General features: G+C 35.0%; 1 protein-coding gene across 2 annotated transcripts in view; it reads left to right on the forward strand.

Moving 5' to 3' along the window:
- Positions 1-22,637, forward strand: part of slc24a4b (solute carrier family 24 member 4b) — a 48,484-nt gene that overhangs the window by 12,042 nt on the left and 13,805 nt on the right. The window contains exons 3-6 of one of the 2 annotated variants that reach the window (XM_058756859.1): positions 17,632-17,708; positions 21,368-21,442; positions 21,640-21,724; positions 21,793-21,896. In XM_058756859.1, the coding sequence (XP_058612842.1) occupies positions 17,632-17,708; positions 21,368-21,442; positions 21,640-21,724; positions 21,793-21,896 (341 nt within the window). The remainder of the gene's footprint in view (positions 1-17,631; positions 17,709-21,367; positions 21,443-21,639; positions 21,725-21,792; positions 21,897-22,637) is intronic. The other variant, XM_058756860.1, reaches the window with a different exon arrangement.

Genomic DNA, 22,637 nt, shown 5'->3' on the forward strand with positions numbered 1-22,637 from the left:
TCCGATTTGACTATGAAAATCCTTAGTCAGGGACACCCCTAGAGATTAGCATTCCTTGATCATTGTAATTTTATAAATTTATCAATTTTATTTTCATTCATTTTATAACATATAAAATATTTATATACATTATTATAATATATAACATATTTTATAATTTACATACAACACACACAAACAATCAAACAAACAAACAAACAAACACATATACAGTATATCATTTTAAAGAATTTAGCAAAAATTATTAGCGTTTTTTTTTTAATCTTCTTCTGCAAAAGTTTTTTTTACCTTTTGCAGTGGTATGTGCATTTCAAGTGTGGTGTCATGTGTTGATGGTCTGATGTGTCAGTGCTGTTGGATTGAGCGTTGAGGATTATATTTAGGTTCTTTGAGATGCCACTAATGACCCACTAGGAATTATCATGTGTTTTTGGTTAATCAGCAGATGGAAAACCGAACAGAAGTGCATTAAAGTGTGTACTAAGAGCTTTGAGGAGATTTGAACTCCATGTCAGGCTGTTTTTTGTAACTCCAGTGAGATTTAAGCGAAGGTTTAATGTGACTTTGCTGTTCACTTGTGGAAGTTTTAATCAGCTTTGGTCCTGAGAGAAAGGCCTGCGTTTAGCTGACACTCGTGTTCTCTCCAGTGCACTCCGTCCCGGACTTACGGCTGTTATTCTGACTGCGGTTGTTCTCATTAAATTCTCTCGAACCCAAATTAAAAGTCTAATTTTAGCTGTGGATGTTCTGTTTATTCAGCTTTATACATTTCCAGTCTCAGTCAGACATAATGTAAGAGAGAGAATCTCCACTGAGGTGTTTGATGTGGAACTGAAACACATTCAAATTTGACCTGTGTTAGTAGTTTAAATGTGACATATTCTTTCAGATTTTAATATTTAATTTAGCATTACAACATACCCAGCTGACAAAAATATGTTCTAAAAGCATTTTGCTAATATTCCCATAAAGTTATGAAAATGTTACTTCTAAATGTTCTCTGAATATTCAAAACTTCCAGTTTTGTAAAAAGTTTTAAAAAGGTTTTATTTATTTATTTATTTATTGCAAACCTTAAGGGAACATTCCATTTTGTAATTTTGCAAGCATGGAAAGGCTATGTTTGAATGTTCTTTGAGCATTCAAAACATCTAGATTTTCAAATGTTTTATTTATTTATTTATTTTTAAATTGAACATTAAGGGAACATTCCATTTTTTAATTTAAATTTGCAAACATTACAGTTTTTTAAAAGTTTTAAAAACTTTTTTTTTTTTTTTTTTGCTATGTGAATGTTAAGGGAACATTCCATTTTATAATTTTGAAAGCATTATGGGAATGTTACTTTGGAATGTATGTTCTGAAACAAGTAGTAACATTTAAAAAACGTTACATGAACGTCCAGTTAAAATGTTACAGAAATAAAAGTTCCACAAATGTAAAAGTTAATCCACAGCTAACAAAAATATGCTCTAAGAACATTTGCTAACGTTTCATTACATTATGAAAGCTTTATTTTTGAATGTTTTCCTTCAAAATGTCAGTTTGTTAAAGAAAATGTTTTTTCTTGGTCATACGAATAATAAAGGACAAACATTATGGAATGCTGTTTTTGAATGTTCTCTGGACGTTTTGAAACAAGTAGCTGGATGAACATCCAACTAAAATGTTTCAGAAATAAAATGTTAAATACATTTTGAGAACATCAGTAAAGACCAGATAACTCTGAACAAACATTCTAATAATATTACTGGAAGAACGTTTCTTCATAACATTTAGATAACCTTGCCAGAACATTCTGAGAACGTTCCTTGTTAGCTGGGTAACCGTATCAGACAGTGAATGTTTCATGTGAGACGGCGATGTTTTGCGCATTAGCATGTTGCTAAGATAACATGATGCATTAATAATCATAAAAAAGCAGCTCACTTGGTTTTGGATTAGAGCAAAAGTCACATTTTCTTCAAGACATGCAGTTCATGTATGTGAGCTCCAGGTCAGCTCTTTTTATTATTTCAATTTTTGCATTTTGAAGACTTTTCTGAGCGTTTGATCATTCAGCAAAGGGAAACAGGAGAAACTGGTGTCAGGTGAATCCCGTACACTCAGGATTTTCCTTTCAGTCAACATGATTGTTAATGTAAAAACTCTTATCTGTGGAACAGCACACCTCCACATCTGCGCTCTCAGTTTGTCTTGCCACAAATTTTTCAATCTGAGTTTCCGCGTGCCAGTCGACAAGATTACACTCTGGGAATCTGGTAATCTCTGAAGATTATGCGTTACTCCTTCCTTCTCTTTTTCTCCAGCATGTTGTGCAAAAAGTGATGACATCCTGTCTGTCCCTTCTTCACCTTCAATTTCTTCTTTTATGTCGGCTATAACAATACAGCTTTAATATTTATTGGGTTTCTGTGTTTGGTTTTTGCCCATGCTAAAATGCTAGCGTTGTTGTTGTGGTTGCTAGCAAGTTTCTAGGGTGTTGTGAGCAGTGACTTTCAGGGGTCTTGACTATCATTTATAATGTCTGTTAAAATGTAAATATAATGGTAATTTTCGTGGTGCAATATGTATATACTGTATAAAAGATTTGGTAACCCTTTACAATAAGGCGTTACAATAAAATATCGGCACCCTTGGTAAATATGATCAAAGAAGGCTGTGAAAATTAATCTGCATTGTTAATCCTTTTGATCTTTTATTTTAAAAATTCTCAAAAATCTAACCTTTCATTGGATAATAAGAATTTAAAATGGGGTGAAATATCATTATGAAATAAATGTTTTTCTCAAATACACGTTGGACACAATTATTGGCACCCCTAGAAATTCTTATGAGTAAAATATCTCTGAAGTATATTCCCAGTCATATTCACAATTTTGAGCACTCCAGGGTGATTATGAACATGAAATTATTCAGTCATGGCTTCCTGTTTCACGGAAATATAAATAGGAGGGAAAACAAAGCCCAAATTCCCTTAATCATCCATCACAATGAGAAAAACCAAAGAATATATTTCTGATGTGCAGCAAAAGATAATTGAGCTTCACAAATTAGTGAAGTGGCTTTAAGAAAAGAGCTAGAGCAGTGAAAATTCCTATTTCCACCATCAGGGCAATAATTAAGAATTTCCAATCAACATAAAATGTTAGGAAACTGCCTGGAAGAGGACGTGTGTCTATATCGTCCTAATGCACGGTGAGAAGGACAGTTTGAGTGGCTAAAGACTCTCCAAGGACCACAGCTGGAGAATTGCAGAAAATAGTTGAGTCTCGGGGTCAGAAAACCTTAAAAACAAATGGTCAAACAGCACCCTACATCACCACATGTTGTTCGGGAGGGTTTCAAGGAAAATTCTCCTCGCTCATCCAAAAACAAACTCCAGCATATTCAGTTATCAGACACGACTGGAACTTCAAATGGGACTGGCTTCTATGGTCAGATGAAACTTAAAAATGAGCTTTTTAGCAGCAAACACTCAAGATGGGTTTAGTGAACACAGGGATAGAAAGTACCCCATGTGTACAATGAAATATACTGCTGTATTTTTGATGTTGTGGGCCTATATTTCTGCTGGAGGTCCTGGACATTTTGTTTAGACGCATGGCATCATGGATTCTATCAAATACTAACAGATAAAAAATCAATAAGTGAATGACTCTGTTAGAAATCTTATAATGGGCCATGTTTGGATCTTCCAACCGTACAATAATCCAAACACAAACCTCAAAAACAACACAAAAATGGGTCACTGAGCACAAAACCAAGCTTCTGCTGGCCATTCCAGTCCTCTGACCTGAACCCTGTAGAAAATGAGTGGGTGAACTGAAGAGAAGAAGCAGCAACATGGAGCTGTGAATCTAAAGGGTCTGGAGTGATTCTGGATGAAGGAATGGTCTCTGATCTCTTGTCAGGTGTCTCTAACCTCATCAGGCATTATAGGAGAACATTTAGAGCTGTTAAACTGGCAAATGGAGGTTTCAAAAAGTATTGAATAAAAGGGTGCCATTAATTGTGGCCAGTGTGTATTACAGAAAAACATTTATTTCATAATGATATTTCCCCCCATTTTAAATTCTTATTATCCAATGAAAGGTTAGATTTTTGTGAATTTTTTAAATAAAAGATCAAAAGGATTAACAATGCAGATTAGTTTTCACAGCCTTCTTTTTTCATATTTACCATGGGTGCCGATATTTTTGGCCATGACTGTATATATATGCATATGCACACACATACACACAATTAAAAACAATATAATAAACACACACATACACACACCACATACATTAAATAATAATAACAATACATATGGCAAGCCTTTTATATATAATATAACATGCATATATAAAGAGAAAGAGAGAGATTTATTAATAAATATATATATATATATATATAATATATTCATTATATATCATATTATTGTTATTATAGATTACATATTTTACAATACATATATATACAATGGGTTTGCCATGATACACATTGATACTGGTTGTAAAATTGATAGTGATGCAACATTTTAAAAGAGGGAAATGAAATATGATGAAAGTTTATTATGTAAGAAGAAAGTGTGTGTGAAGTGATACACAACATATGAGCTGCGTAATAAGTCTTTATTTGTCCTGTATGCAGAAAGTCTGTGTATATTGGGTGTTCTGAAGTGATGTAATTTCTCTGTGGGGGATGTTCGCTCTGGGTTATGTAAGTCTGGGCTCAGGATACTCGACACATTTAACAAGCTGCTTTTTGGCTAAAAAAGTTGGTATGATAGAAAATGAAAAGGCTGTTTTGGCTGAGGAAAGCAGAGTGTTTGTTTTGACATTGAGGACGCTTGTTCTAGTGCAGGTTAGTTGTGTTCAGATCCAGGACGTTTGGCAGTGGTGAAGCGGGACAGAGGTGGGCCGTGTGTTTCTGTTTTGAGTCAGCGTCATAAAATCTCCAGTCATCAGTCTTAGCTCAGCGTCCACCAGCCGTGTGTCCTTTAACCCCCACAGATCGGACGTCCTGCCACTGTCATTTCAGCCTGCGCACAGATTATGTGCATTTATGTCTTATTTCTACTAGGGATGGGTCTGGAAGAGTCCATTAGTGAGTTTAGCTGATAAATTTGGGGATTAATTTAGGGAAAAACTTCTTGGAAGAGGCTTTTAGTGAGCTGACAGTGTTATATGTTGAAAATATCTCTAATTTATACTTATTTATATTTTATACTAATGTTCTTCTATCAATTTACACTTTCAATTTAAGTGTTTGAGGCAGTGGGTTTTACCATTTTATCATAATTTTTTTATATATATATATATTTTTAAATGTTATGTATATTATGATGTGTATTTTAAGATTAAGATATTATTTATATATTATATATTACTATTTATTAAAAACATTATATGAATTATATTGCATATATTGTTATTTTATTACATATCTTAATATTAAATACAATTTTAAATACAACCAAAGGTCAAATTAATTATAATATTTGCAGATTCACATTCAGTTACATCTGAAATTGGTTGTTTATTTTGTTTTAATGCATTATACTTTTTATTAGGTGAAATAATTTATAATTAGGCTATATACTGTACATTAATAATTAGATACATTTTGTAATGTATTATAACTGTGGTTACAATTATTAAGGAGATCATAAAATGATGCATTTTAAGATGCATTACAAGGCATAATTAATGCATTAAAATAATTTAATTTTTATAATCTATATATTTTACGCGAAGTGTTACCAGGGTCATAGTTTTCCTGATCCATGTTTCTCACTCTAGTTAGTTTATAATCCTGTGTTTGAAGATTTGTACATTTGTAAACCCTGGATTAATATCATATTTGCATGTTTACAAGGTTAATAACTTGGATTAGACAACTACAGCACACAACCTGCTTTTCACGCAATTCACTAATCGCTGAGAGTTTGATTGACAGGCGATCTGACGAATCACAATGCCGAATCCGCAATTTTGTCTGACAAACAAACCAGACAGGAGTTGATTAACGTTGGTGGATTTGAGCTTGAAAAAGACAACTTTCCGCAGTTGAAACAACACACCTTCTGATGTTATTCATGTTTATTTGGTGCTGTAACTAGTAGTAAAGAAGACGAGATGATCGGTTCATGTGCCGCTTGAACTGAGGCGCTACAGTGATCTGTCGCGACACATTAAAGAGCCACAACATTGTATTTATTGTTTGAATTCCTTAAAAAATTATACAATTTGAAAGCTGAGCCTTTTTTCATACCAAAAGTTACTTGATGTTATGTAAATCCTCTAATAATGAGCTTTGATTTAGCAAAGGTTTCACTGTTTCTCTCAGACACTAACGAGAGTTTCTGTGAGTGTACTAAGCTCACGAATATTTAATGAGGCATTGTTGTTTAATTTATGATTGGTTACAACTAGCACTGCATTGTTTCATACTGTAGATCTGGAGCTGAGCTTCATAACTCTTCATAACTGGTTAAAAGCAGTGCTAAGCACCTTTCAAAATAACAGTTGTGAAACAGTCACGCTTAATCCATGATTAGGCATAATGTAAAAGGATTTTTTAGCTTTAGATTTGTGTCGTTCTGACTTTGGGCTGTAATTCTTGTATTATATGGATAATTTCTAGATTATTTGTGAATTAAGCTGAGTCATTCTCGTATGATGTCAAATCTTTCACTTTCTCTCTCTCTCATCTGCTCCATTACTTCATTATTCAGTTCATTACACACTTGAGCCGTTTGATTTCTCTGCACTGGCCTCTTCTGCTGATGACACTCAAAGTTCACTGCACACACACACACACACACACACACACACTGTATCATCACATTCTGCTCTGCAGACATTTTTGTATTAAACCTGAGCTTTGTTCTTCTTAGTTACCTATACAGCATATGGATTGTAAATATATTTAAAACCTTACTGCTGCTCTTTAGATTATCTAAAAGGACATCAGTTCATTTGTAAAGAGGTCTAATATCATTCAAGAAAATTAAAATGATGGATTACAATTATGAATATTTATTAATAATAATTGAAAAATATTACTAAGTTATCACTAAGTTATATACACATATGGTCAGAATTGTTGGTACCCTTGGTAACTATGATCAAAGAAGGCTCTGAAAATAAACCTGCATTATTAATCCTTTTGATCTTTTATTTTAAAAAATCACAAAAATCTAACCTTTCATTGAACTAAACCAATTGAGAATGGGGGAAACTCTCATTATGAAATAAATGTTTTTCTCAATTACACTTTGGACACAAATATTGGTACACCTAGAAATTCTTATAAGTAAAATTTCTCTGAAGTATATTCCCATTCATATTTACAATTTTGAGCACTGCAGGGTGATTATGAACATGAAATTATCCAGCCATGGCTTCCTGTTTCACAGAAATATAAATAGGAGGGAAAACAAAGTCCAAATTCCCTTAATCATCCATCACAATGAGAAAAACCAAAGAATATATTTCTGATGTGCAGCAAAAGATAATTGAGCTTCACAAATTAGTGAAGTGGCTTTAAGAAAAGAGCTAGAGCAGTGAAAATTCCCATTTCCACCATCAGGGCAATAATTAAGAATTTCCAATCAACATAAAATGTTAGGAAACTGCCTGGAAGAGGACGTGTGTCTATATCGTCCTAATGCACGGTGAGGAGGAGAGTTTGAGTGGCTAAAGACTCTCCAAGGACCACAGCTGGAGAATTGCAGAAAATAGTTGAGTCTCGGGGTCAGAAAACCTTAAAAAAATTGTCAAACAGCACCTACAACAATTCTGACCATGTGTTTAAATATTTAAAAAATATATATGTAAAATAATTAAAAACTTTTTTTATTTTTAGACTGTCTAAAATCATTCAGGAAATAAAAATTATAATTATAATTATGAATATATAATAACAATAACAATTCATATTATTATAACTTTTATTTCTGTAAAAAAAAATTCACAAGCTTGATGAAGGTCAGTGGACCGAAACGTCGCTGTTTTTTGTAATAAATTTCTATATTTAGCATGGACCGATAGTGTGCGGGATCATCATTTTTTATTGTTTAAAAAAAAAATTTAATCTGAAATTCAGAATTAAAAAAAATTAATAGAAACAGTAATAATAAAAATAAATGTATTTATATGTTACATTAATATATCTATATTTTGTATTTTGTATATTGTATATTATTTTATAGCCAGACTTAGAAAGAAAAAGGTTAGACTATTGCCCTGTATCTGTACACATTATCTTATCCTCACATAGGTAAAAAGTGTGTTCTTGTGCTCCAGTTGTTTTGTAAGCACATTTGTTAAGCATCCAGCATTGTGAAATCAGTCTATTATCTGTCCAGATGCAGTTCTGTTGTCCCCGTAAGCCTTTTGATTTTGTAAAGAGCTTGTGTCTGTCCACACGTGCATCTGTAACAGATGTCCCATCTACTGATCTCTCTTACGCAACACGCAAATACATTTGAAAGATTACAGTATTAAAGGTTAATTGTATTATATTGTAATGTGACGACACGCAATATTCATCTAACTCAATTTCAGTGGTTAAACTTCAGTGTGTAACTCATCTGTCATAAACAATGCTTCAAATGATGATGATTTTCTAAACGATCTATGGAAGCTTGTTTTCACCACGGGATAAAAAATTAAATATGGTAATTTCGATTTTTTTCTATACAAAGTCAGAATTGTGAGATATAAACACAGAATTGTGATATAAACTTGCAATTCTGAGGTGAAAAGTCTGATTTGGCTTTTGTTCAGTGTTCCATGTATTACAATCTGTAGGACACATATCTTGTAAACTTGCAATTGTGAGAAAAAAGTCGGTATTTTGAGATAAAATGTTGCAGTTACCTTTTTTATTTCTTGTTCTGTGATGGAAACACAAAAATATGTTAGCTATCAACTCAGAATTCAGAGAAAAAAAGGCAGAGTTGTGAGAAATAACACAGAATTGTGATTTATAAACTCAGAATTGTGACATTAAGACAGAATTTATATAAGAATTGCAAAATAAAAACATAAAAAAATTAAATAAAAAAGAATTGCAATTAAATAGATGCAGAATGAGACAAATGTAGAATTGCAAGATACAAACTAGAAATAAACTCGGAATTGTGAGAAATAAACAGAATTGCGATATATAAACTCAGAACTGATAATTAAAAACTTGGAATTGTGACAAATGTAGAATTGCTAGAGACAAACTCAGAGTTGAGAGCAATAAACGCAGAATTGCAAAACAAAAACCTTTGCAATATATAAATGCAGAATTGTGAGAGACAAACTTAGAATTGAGAAATAAACTCAGAATTGTCAGAAATAATGCAGAATTGCGATATAAAAAATGCAGAATTGCAGGAAATAAACAGAATTGTGAGGTATTAACTCAGAATTGCCATATCTAAAGCCGAATTGCAACAAATAAACTGAATATTAGCGTAGATGTCACGTGTCTGCCTGTCTGAGTTCCCGTCTGTCCTTATTTGGTTTAGTTCCGTTCCTTGTTAGTTAATTATCGTTTCATTGTCCCCACCTGAGTTTCATTACGTTGTTTGCTCTTTTGTTCCTGTTCTTATAAAAGTCCTCAGTTCTCCCTGTGAATTTGTCCGTTCTTAAGTTAATAAAGTGGGAAAAGTGAGTTGATGCCGTTTCGTTCTCTTCTCTTTCATTTATATTTCTTTTATTTAAACTACAACCACACAACCCGTGACAGAAGAATGGACCTTCACCGAAAAATTCTCAGTGACGGCGGAAAACAGGCTGTGGGGTTTGCAGCAGGCCGGTCAGAGATTGGAGCGGTATGTGGAGGAATTCTGCGAGCTAGCCCATCAGCTGAACTGGCGCGACGCCGCTCTTGGTGCATGCTTTCTGCGGGGGCTGGACGATGACACTATCTGTTGCGATCTTCCTACCTCGGAGTTTCCCCTGAAAGAACTTATTAATCTTGTACTGTTTCTTAATAATTCCAACTTCGAAATCCACGAAGTAAAAAACCTTCGGAAGTCTCGTCGTCCAGCCCACTCAGAAGCACGCCGCATCGCGCCAGCTCACCTTATGTCCGGAAACCCCCACATATCGCGCCAATCGCTCGGACCGCCTGCCCGACCCCAAATACCTCCTCAACACCTTCTAGTAGCCCGCCGCCAAGGAATATGGCAAGCCCGCCGCCAAGGAATGTGGCAAGCCCGCCGCCATGGAATATGGCAAGCCCGCCGCCAAGGAATATGGAAAGCCCCGCCGCCAAGGAATATGGCAAGCCCTCCTGTGCCTCCGCTGGTCCCGTCCAGCCCTCCTGTGCCTCCGCTGGTCCCGTCCAGCCCTCCTGTGCCTCCGCTGGTCCCGTCCAGCCCTCCTGTGCCTCCGCTGGTCCCGTCCAGCCCTCCTGTGCCTCCGCTGGTCCCGTCCAGCTCGCCTGTGCCTCCGCTGGTCCCGTCCAGCTCGCCTGTGCCTCCGCTGGTTCCATCCAGCTCCGCACTTCCAGAGCGCCCCCCTGTGCCTGCGCCACGAAGGTGCCTCCCTAGCTCCGCGCTGCCCGAGCGCATCCAAGAGTCCGCGCTTCAAGAGTGTCTGCGCTGCCAGAGCGCCCTCAAGAGTCCCCGCTGGTTCCGTCCAGCTCCGCGCTTCCAGAGCACCCCCAAGTGTCCGCGCTTCCAGAGCGCCCTCAAGAGTCTCCGCTGGTTCCGTCCAGCTCCGCGCCTCCAGAGCGCCCCCTAGGATCCGCGCTTCCAGAGCGCCCTCAAGAGTCTCCGCTGGTTCCGTCCAGCTCCGCGCCTCCAGAGCACCCCAAGTGTCCGCGCTTCCAGAGCGCCCTCAAGAGTCTCCGCTAGTTCCGTCCAGCTCCACACTGCCTGAGCGCCCCCAAGTGTCCGCGCTGGTCCCGTCCAGCTCCGCGCTGCCAGAGCGCCGCCAAGAGTGCGCGCAAAGACTGAAAGCCCCTAACTTCATCAAAACAATTTTGGGGGGGGGGCGGCTATGTACCCGTGATCCTGTTAGCCATAGTGGCCACGCTCAGGACTTTGGTCAGGGCCACTATGGCTTCCCTGGCTAGGCCTTCCAAGCCTCCTGACCCGCCATGGCCGCCGGAGTCCCCTGACCCGCCATGGTCTCAAAGAGTCTCCTGTTCCGCCCTGGATGCCTCCTCAGTATCCCTGTCCTGTACCGGCGTCCAGGGCGTCCAGGGCGCCCAGGGCGCCTCCCAGGTGGTACTTTTACGGCGCGGAACGTGCCTCCCGGGAGGGGTTGGTACTGTCACGTGTCTGCCTGTCTGAGTTCCCGTTTGTCCTTATTTGGTTTAGTTCTGTTCCTTGTTAGTTAATTATCATTTCATTGTCCCCACCTGAGTTTCATTACGTTGTTTGCTCTTTTGTTCCTGTTCTTATAAATGTCCTCAGTTCTCCCTGTGAATTTGTCCGTTCTTAAGTTAATAAAGTGGGAAAAGTGAGTTGATGCCGTTTCGTTCTCTTCTCTTTCATTTATATTTATTTTATTTAAACTACAACCACACAACCCGTAACAGTAGAATTGCGACATATAAATGCAGAATTAGCGATATATAAATTCACAATCGCAAAATAAAAGCTTGCGATATATATGAACGCAGAATGCAACATATAAATGCAATATTGTGAGACGCAAACTTAGAACTGAGAAAAATAATGCAGAATTGCGAGATATAAATTTAGAATTGTGAGATATAATCTCAGAATTGAGATATAAACTCAGAATGTCTGAATTGTGAAATGTAAACTTGGAATTGTGTGAAAGACGGTCAGAATTGTGAGAGAAAGAGTCACAATTATTTCTTATTCTGTGAAGGAAACAGGGTTCCATAGAAATCAGACTTATGACTTTCACTTACAAACCCATCGATGAGTTACACAGCAAGGTTTGACACTGACGGACACTGAAATGTCCCTAAAAACTAATCATTGGAGGAAACCTCCAAGGTCATGCTATTGATCATCCGTCCGTTCATATCTAATGATTTGTTTAAGTGCATGTTCATCCTTCCTCACTGATAATCTTGACATCTTTGGCTCTCGTTCAGCGTACCATGTATTACAATGTAGGACGCTTATCTTCACGTTACTGGAGTCTGAAGCGATCTTCCCGGCATACTCAGACGGGATAGTCATGCTTAGCTAATTGCCTGTGATGATCGGTAGCTGGAGAAATGCGATGAGCCCAAACGTCCGTGAACGAGGAAGGAACGTTAACCATGACACAATGGAGCAGTGAGTCTCCATACTGACCTATTGTGATATAATTCATGATGAGCACAGATGAGTGTGTGTCTCAGGAGAGCATGACGTGTTCACTCACACACACACGACTGACGTTCGCATGAAGCAATGTGCGGAAACACAAACATGTTTAGGGAAACTGGATCAGTTCACATACTGCAACTATTGTACACAAAATATGCACTTCACTTATTATGGGAAATTGCATATAGGCAATGTTTAACTATTCTTGCATAAAATATGTATACTGTGCACAATGCACTAATTTCTGCATTCCATGCTACTGTATCCCACAATGCAGTTTGTTAGCTTTATCCTGTGTCCAATGAAAATAATTAAATAGAGGTGATAGTATTTTTAACATCATTTTCTTGAATTATTATCTATGTACGACAGCTTTTTAATGGTGCTTAATAAAAGAAATTAAAAATAAATGAATACTACATGTAGTAGTAATATGTTGAGAATAAAGTCAAAATATATTAGGAATAAAGTCAAAGTTACGAAAAAACGATCATCTTATTATTATCATATTGATACGACTTTCTTCTGGTAATTTTGATTTATTCTCAAAATATTAGTAATTTAATTTTACAATGGTAACTGGACTCGCTGAATTCAATTTAGTATAATTTATACTCATGCACTGTGCAGTATTCACTAATAATACATATTGTATATACAGAGAAAAAGAAGTGTAATATGATTGTATGGCATTGTGAAAATGTAAATGTTATGTCCCATAGACAATGAAGAACAAACATAAAGTATACAAAACATCCAGTAAATATATAAATAAATCAGTACTTTTTTTTTTATTATTATTGAGCAAGGACACATTAAATTGATCAAAAATGACAGTAAAGACATTTATAATGTTACAAAAATATTTCTATTTAAAATAAATGCTGTTCTTTTGAACTTTCTGTTCATCAAAGAATCCTGAAAATACTATGCATCACATTTTCCACAAAAATAATCAGCAGCATTCAAAATTTCAGAAATGTTTCTTGAGCAGCCAATCAGCATATTAGAATGATTTCTGAAGGATCATGTGACACTGAAGACTGGCGTAATGGTGCTGAAAATTCAGCTTTACATCACAGCAATAAATCACATTTTGAGATATTTTCAAATAGAAAACAGTTATTTTAAATTATAATATTATTTCACAATATTGAGTTTTTTTTACTGTATTTTAATCAAATAATTGCAGCAGAAGAGGCGTCTTTAAAAAAAAAAAAAAAAAAAAAAAAGTTAAGTTTTCTAGACTTTAGAATGGTAGTTTTTATGCATTACATATGGCAGAAAAAGTCTAGAATAATATGGTAGTATGCTATTGTATGCTACCATAAAGCTGCTTTTATTTGTTCTAAATGGTAAATGTTCACTGGTTCAAGTGCACTTGGTGTCCTTTGTTCTATTGAAAATGCACCTATAAAAACACAATGCCTTATTATGTAAAGCTGTTTCTGTTCGGTCATGTTTTCATACTGTCTGGATTTCACTGTGATTATTGTTACTCTAATTACAAGTTTAATCACATTAACATAATCGCAGTATTCAGTTTCCATGAGCTCCGGTTTAACAGGACTGCTTTAATCACATTATAAAATTGCATGTAAATCGTCAGTGTGAAAACAGACAGACAGATGATTTATTGAGCGTTTAAGATGAAGCTCGAATCATTGCATCCCTTCGCCGTCCTTGCTTGTGTTTTCAGACGAGGAATATTGATGTGCTCCCTGCAAAACTAAGAGCACACATGATGAGCGGCTGCTTAATGAATCCATTGCCAGAAATGGAGCATAAAAGTCACCTTCACCTGTCCAGGAGTTTAATCTATATGCTGCTATTCTTAGAGGCGGCTGAGGAGAGACAGTGTTGACTCATGGTGAGGGACAGGCTGCTTTTGCATGTTCTGGCATTTATAATGACGTCCTGCTGCACGGGGATTATCTGAAAGTCAGCTGTGATTGAACTGTGTACTTTTTGCAGTATGCGTGGTGTACACGGTATGTGAATGTTCTGTATGCATAGGATACCTGAATGACACACAATATTTGCTTGAATGTGCAGAATACAATCAGGGCAAACTGAAAAATACTGTATTCCACAATGCAATAGACTCAACTTGACCTTGAAACAATATATTTATTTATTAATTTAATTTAATTTAATTTAATTTAATTTAATTTAATTTAATTTAATTTAATTTTTAAACTGCACATCTCAGTGTGTAAATATATTACACTAACAACATCAAGGTCATGGGTTCAATTTCCCAAGGAATGCATTAACTGACAAAATAAATACTTATAGCTTTGCCAAAATGCATAAATGTGCATGTAAATGTTCATCACTGAATAAGTGTACTGCATACTGTGCAGTATATACTGCATTTTTTGATAGCAATGCGATGCAATAGCGATGCAATAACATATGTACAGTTTACAAATATAAACATTTAAGAGTCAAAAGATGTTTGAAAAACTGTGTTTGTTCATTTGTCACTGAGAATGGTAGGCGCACGCCATTTGTGTTAAGACATCTTACATAAAATCTGATTGAAACATAATCAAAATGATAAGTGGACGGTGTCTGCTGAATTACACATGCAACATAGTGAGGTTGTTGCATTGTTTCTCATGCTATTTATAACAGCAGGCAGTGTACAGTATATGCTGTGCAGTAAGCAGTCCGCCACAAACATTCACACAGATTTTCTGTCTCCCACTTTTGCGCTGACAGCTCAGACTGAATGACTCGGTTCTGGAAGTTCAATTGTTTTTCAGACATCAGTGATCGGTGTGGAAACATCGGAGAACAAAGGATGTCAAGTGAACACGCAGCAGATAGACGACTCATGCAAACATGTCGTCAAGAGTGGCATTTCAAACCGCTCACCCATTTTTCTATTCAATTCTGAGTTTAGTCATATTTGATGGTATTTATCCATCTCCAGTCCTTCTAGCTGTGAGCTAGAAATCTCTCTTCTGTTTACGCATCAGCAACTTATTCATGAATAAGTTATTAATTCCTCCACTTCTGGGTTGTTAGATAAAAGAGGTGGACTAGATATGTTGTTTTGAACTGTGAAATTCTCTTTATAAAACTGTTTTCTGATTAAATGGATGCTAACACACATTCTATTAATGCACCAAGTTCACTGCATGCTTTTCTCTTGTTTTCAAGTGAAAATATCTAAACATTCTTAAAACAAGAAATTTGGACTTTTCAGAGAATATATCTTGAATTATATATATATATGTATAAATATTTTTTTCTTGTTTTAAGCCTAAAAATCAGTTTTGTCTGGCAGAACATTTCTGCCACAAAATAAAAAATAAAAAAATGTAATTGTGACTTTTTATCTCAGAATTCAGATGTTTTTTCTCCCAAAAAAATGTGATATAAACTCAGAATTCTGACGTACTTCCTCACAAATCCTTTTTTCACCTCAAAATAAAAAAGGTAATTGTGACTTTATTTCACAATTCTGAATTTTTCTTGAAATTGCAAGTTTATATCTTACAATTCTGTGTTTATATCTCTCAATTCTGAAAAAAAGTCAGAATTTTGAGATATAATGCAGAATTATGAGATTAAAAATAAAAAATAAAAAATAAAAATTACAATTACAATGACCAATTACAATTCCGCCTATGGTGGAAACAACACAGTTTTGTTACATTTATAAGATCTCTTATTTTGTAATATATTATGCAAATGAGCTTTTCTTTTATTAAGGGATGATTATAGATATAGTATAGTAGTAGTAATAGTACAGTATAGATGTATGTATAATAGATGATCATACCAATTGCAAATTAATACATTTTATTATTTATTGTTCTAATGTATTACACTTCTTGCAGCTTATTGGTTTACTTTGATATATATATAAAAAATTAAAATAACATCTGGCTCATCCTGTCATGTTTTATAGCTATCGATTTCATAAAGTACAATAACTGAAAATACAGAATCTAATATTCATGTTGCAAGATATTGACACAGATGCATCAGAAGCAGATCAGTTTGTGTGATTTGTTCTGTTTGCTCAGTTTATCCGTCAGTCTGTTGCAGTTTCTTCTGCCATTTGTGTTGGTTTGTTCCTCGCGTATCACTTTTCATTCCTCAAGCTGTTAGGTGCTGGTTTACACTCCTGCTTTCTGTTTTGGACGATTGTGATGATTATGAAGATTCTATAAAAAGAATATGTAATTTGGCTGTTTTTTTGTATTTTAATTTTTTTTTTAAGTTTCTGTTATGCATTCAGATCACATAAAGGCCTCAAATTTGATGTGACCTCCTAGTAAGAGCAGACATGAGAAAACGTTATCAGACTGGCTTCAGTTCTGCTTGCGGACGGTGTGTGAGTGTTTGTGATCAGAAAGGACTATTTTATGCTTTTAAGGACATTGTGCTGGTCTTAGAATCAGACTGTAATTGGTCAGAAAACATGTAACCTCTTCTCTCCAAGATAAAGGTCAAAGAGTTTGATAAGCAAACACCCATGAAACTGCATAGGAATACCCTAGCAATGCCCTAGCAACCACAAAGCAACATTCTAAAAACATTTCAGAATATCTTAGCAACCACATGGCAACATCTTTAATGCCGACTCATTGGTTTGTTTCATAGGGAAACTCAGAATGTTGTTTCACTTCAAAAAAAGAAAAAAAAGAATGAATAAATAAATAAATATAAAAATTTCTTACTCTGTATTTTTGTCTTGTTTTCCATTGCAAATGTCTAAACATTCTCAAATCAAGATACATTTACTTAAGAAGCAAAATGACTTAAGATATTAACTCTTGTTTTCTGAAAAAATGTGTCAATATAAGTGAGTTGATGATTTAAAAAAAAATCAGCCAGTGGGGTCAGAAAATTAAACTTAATTTAAAGAGAATACAAGAATATTTTTCTGATCCCATTAGCAGATATTTTGCGTGTTTTAGGTATAAACTCACTTCATTTTGATCACCTTTTTCAGAAAACAATATTTAATGTCATGCCTTGTCATATTGCTTCTCAAGTAAATGTATCTTGATATAAGAATTAATAGATATTATACAATAGATATAATAGATAATCGAAACATTTACATTTTTCTCATTTTAAGAAAAAAAAACTTACTACATTTTGATACATTTTTCAGAAAAGAAGGCTTAATATCTTAAGTCATTTTGCTTCTCAAGTAAATGTATCTTGATTTAAGAATGTTTAGATATTTGTAATGGGAAACAAGTCAAAAAGACTTTTTTTTATTATTATTATTATTCTTTTTCTTTTTTTGCAGCTTTTGATCCAAAACAGTCCAAAATGCATGACTGTAAATGTGTGTTTGTGTTTTTTTTTTACAGCCATCCATGAATTTCCCAATGATATTTTCACCAACGATGAGCGGAAGAGCGGCGGTGTACTGCTGCATATTACGGCGGTAAGAAAGTCCATTTATCTGTCTCTCTTTCCTCAGATTAGCAAAGTACATTTAGAAAATTGCATCACTGCAAGTTTGAGGGAAATTTGATCCGGGTTATTTTTGCACAGAAGTTTGGTAAAGGTATAAAGGAGTGAATTTGGTCACGGTAATGATGCACATTCACTCCTGCTGCCCGGCGTGATTTACTCTCTTTGCTGTTTTCAGTGTGGGTTAATCCACTGCTAATATGACGAGATTTAACTCCATCAGCCATGAGCAGCACAATTAAAATCTGCCTGTGCTTATGTAACGCCGCCGCTCTAATGCTCTAATGTTTGCATCACGCACAGCTCAGGTCTGAATTATGCATTCACACAAACAATCATGACGTGCCGTGTGTGGGATTTCTGTCCTTTGGTGCCCCCTGTGGCTGGAAATGATCACGGAAATATCTGTCTGGAATGATGGTCTGATTTGTTATAGTAAAGTTACTATTCATGAAGGGAATTGATGCGTTTTATGGTCTGTAAAATGCTTATGCAAAACCTGCAACTCACCTAATGGATGTTAGTAAGTTTTTTTTTTGGCACATTTGCTGTTTATATGTTATTATTTTGGCTTATTACTTTTTATAGACACTGGTCAGTTTTTTGGGTTAATTTTGCTTACATAACATGTCTTTCTTCAGACTAGTGGAAAGAAAATATCCAAAACACACATTTAGGTGTGATTTTATTAAACTGTATCTATTTGCATGTGTAGATTTCAATTAATAATGCTGTTTTCTCAAAATGAGCCAGAAATCTTTACATACACCGAACTTTTAGTTTTATTATTATCTATATTCTGAAGTTGTTGTTTCTTTCCCCCAGATGGATTTGTGTATATATTATTCATCTGATTTATGTAACGTCTTATGCCTAATAATATGGTGAAAATGTTTTTTTTTTTTCTTTTCTAGCTTTGGACTATTTTCTGATTTATTGACCACCAAAAAGACAAACCTAAAATTCCCCCAATAAATACCAATAACTCTAATTTGTAAACAAAATGAAACAAGAGTTTTGAACCTGACTTTATCTAATATTAAGATTTCTGTTCTATATGCAAATTAGTGCATATTTAATGATATAACACACATTTGCATATTTAAACGTAACATTTAAACTTGTAATGCAAAACAACAAATCTAAAGTACTGTGTTTAATCAAGTAGGGAAAGTATTGTCATATTTATGAAATAAAATATAGATATAAACCAAAGTCACCTTTAGTGTCTTAAACAGGACTTTTCAAAAAATATCTATTGTTGTCAGATTTGATTTCTGATTTTGAAAAAAAAAAAAAGAAAATCTAAATATCATTATGTCATATTATTATTATTTATAATATATTTATTTTAATATTTATAATTGTGACCCTGGACCACAAAACCAGTCATAATGGTCCATTTTTCGAAATTGAGATTTAATACATCATCTGAAAGCTGAATAAATAAGCTTTCCATTGATGTATGGTTTGTTAGGATCGGACGATATTTGGCTGAGATACAACTATTTGAAAATCTGGAATCTGAGGGTGCAAAAAAATCAAAATATTGAGAAAATTGCCTTTAAAGTTGTCCAAATGAAGTTCTTAGCAATGCATATTACTAATCAAAAATTAAGTTTTTATATATTTACAAAATATCTTCATGGAACATGATCTTTACTTAATGTCCTGATGATTTTTGACATAAAAGAAAAATCAATAATTTTGACCCATTCAATATATTTTTGGCTATTGCTACAAATATACCCCAGTGACTTAAGACTGGTTCTATGGTCCAGGGTCACAACTTATAATAATACATAAATTTAAATAATATATACATTTAATTTTGATTATTTTCCGTTTGTCAGTAATTAGAGGTCAAAACATACACAATGTTGTCTTAAAGGTCTATTGTACAATAAAAACAGCCTGTTTGATTACAAGGATGGAAAATCTACGGCTGTTTTATGTGCAAATCACCTTTCGAAGTAAACAAACGTGCCTCATGTTATGATGCCATCATCATCCTCATCGCCGAAGGTCATCATAGTGTCTTCTTGCATTTGCTTTGGTTTCAAACTGTGGATAAACAGGAGCTCATTAAGCTAGATGAGGAAAGGCTTTGCAGTGAATGCAGATGTGAATCCAGAGGTTTGGTTCAGTCAGGCCTGGACAGCAAGGACACATTGTGCATGCAGAGGAGGAGCTGACAGCCATGATAAACGGCAGGTGAACACAGCCAGCGGGCTTCTGGAAGCTCTCATTTCTCAGGGGTTTTTGAGGTTTTTTCACATGTGTTTCTCCTCAAAGTGTTTATTTTAGGAGACGTGAATAGAGACGCACTGGGTCAATAGTTGACATACAGTAAGGTCAGAAACATACTGTGAATGTTTGGTTCGTGCATTGCAGGCTTTGTGGTGGAAACAAACAGCAGTACTGAGGAGGGCAATAGAGTTTCCTTTAAATGTGTTATTTTTTTATTTTTTAACCAGCTATACAGCAGGATTATTATCTTTAGCTCAAACCAAAAACCATTCAAAAAATTACATTACTTGAAATAAAATAAACATAGCTAAAATAAAAAATAAACAAACTAAACTGAACTAAACTAAACTAAAATATTACAAAACTTAAACTTACTTTCAAATTAAAATTTTTAGTTTGTCGAAGTACTAAAATAACTAAAACTATATATAACAGAAACTAACAAAATTAACGAACTCAACAATATTACTAAAACTTTAAAATTGAAAAAATAAAATCTAATTTAAATAACCACAATAGTATATTTCAGTGATACTAAAATAAGTGCTATACACATCAGTGTTATTTTAGTATTTCTATACTAAATAAATACTTTAATAAAAGTTGTTTAGTTATCTGTAGACGTTTAGATTATTTAATAATATTTCAATAATATAATTAGCTTTTATTTTTATATTTTCAGTTTTTATTTTAATTTGATCAATTTCATGCTTTTAATTTAAATTCTTTTTTCTATTTATCTTAATTTTGTATATCAGTTCTAGGTTTAGTCATTTAGTTCTTAAACTTATTTCAGTTAGTTAACAAGGCAAAATTTCTCTTTTTTTTGTAACATTTTATTTAACATTTTAAGTTTTTCTACCTTTTAAAATTTAAGCATCATTTGATGTTATTTCAGATTTAATTCAGTTGACAAAAACAATTTTTAGTAGTTGGTTTTAGTTAACAGCAGCAACAACACTGATAAACATTGTTAGTTTAACCAGCTCTAACTTGCTATGCCTTAAACTGCAATCAGCGGTACTTCCTGTGAGTAAATAGTATTAAAAAATAAAAACATTCATACTCCTGTACTGTCATAGCTATTTTGGGCCTACAATTACAGAGCTAAAAATGAATGTGCATAGTATAACTTTGATCACTTGGTCCAGGAGTATTTGATGAGACTTTTGATCACAGACTTGTATACTGGCAACTCTGAGCTCAGTTTGAGACACTTTTGAGATCTTTACTGGTTTTTTTAAAAATATTTTTGCATAGGAGAAGCTGGAGACTTAATTAAAAGTCTCCATGTGCGTCCCAGTGTACCTCATTGGTATTTAGGAGAAATAAGTGAGTTTGGAATTGAGGTTTCTACAGTCTTCTGTGGTCTTCTTACAGGCCCTCTACATGTTCCTGGCCCTGGCAATCGTGTGCGACGACTACTTCGTGACGTCTCTTGAGAAAATCTGTGAGGTAGGATTGTTCATAAGTGAATTCCCAGTTGATCTGAGTAATACCGCGGTACAATGAGAGCAGAATCTGCACTATTCTTCCTCTGACCCACTTTGAGGCTTTCAGAAGCTCATAAAGCATACTGCTCCAGATTTGGGCAGTGTTTGTGCCAGAGGCTTTGTTGGATGTGAATTGTCTGCTGTTGTTGTGTTGTGCAGAAGCTGAATCTGAGCGAGGATGTGGCTGGAGCCACGTTCATGGCGGCGGGGAGCTCAGCACCCGAACTCTTCGCTTCTGTTATAGGTAAAGTCACACAATCGTTGTTCCCGCTCTTTTCGTGCAGCATTTTTGCTCATTGTGTCTGTTTTCAGGTGTCTTCATCACTCACGGTGATGTTGGAGTCGGAACGATCGTGGGCTCTGCCGTCTTTAATGTCCTCTGCATCATCGGAGTTTGTGGGATCTTTGCTGGACAGGTGTGTTTGTGCATCTTCTCCAACAGAAGCCTTAAAGGGACAGTTCACCTAAACATAAAAAAAATATTTGCTGTTAGTTTACTCAGCCTCAGTCTATCAAGGATATAGGTGACTTTTTTTCTTCAGTAGAACAGTGAAGAAGATTTTGATCTGAAACTGTGGTCCTTGGTGATTCATAAAATGCAAGTCAATGGCTACCGTCACTTTGAGAGTCAAAAAAGCACACCAGGCAAGACAAAATGAATCCCCTTGGCTCCTGAAGATGTGTTGAGGTCTTATGAAGCGAAACGATTGGTCTGTGCAAGAAACTGAACATTATTTACAACATTATCACCTGTAATCCAGAGCCTCAGGCAAATGGTCCAGGGTGATGTCCAATTCACAAATGAATCTTTCTTTTGAACCGATTCTCTTTCGGACTGAACCGTCTGAAATGGTTTGTGGCTCTAGAAACACAGATCTACACGTTACTAGTCTCTCCGACTCTAAACGAGCAATAGCACTTATAATATGTATACTTTACGTCATTGAATGTTTACATAAATTGGTGAATCAGTTCATTGAAACAAACTGTCTGAAAGAACCAGCTCGTGGAAAAGAATCGGACTTCCAAGTGAGAAATACTTTATTGATGCATCTATAGAAAATCACATATATAATTGTGCATTAAAGAAACCAGCCCCAAAACACTGATATGAAGAATCTGTAATGAGACATCAAGAAATGTATGTCCAAAGAACC

The sequence above is a fragment of the Onychostoma macrolepis genome, chromosome 20, assembly GCF_012432095.1.
Source record: "Onychostoma macrolepis isolate SWU-2019 chromosome 20, ASM1243209v1, whole genome shotgun sequence".
NCBI classification, from domain to species: Eukaryota; Metazoa; Chordata; class Actinopteri; order Cypriniformes; family Cyprinidae; genus Onychostoma; species Onychostoma macrolepis.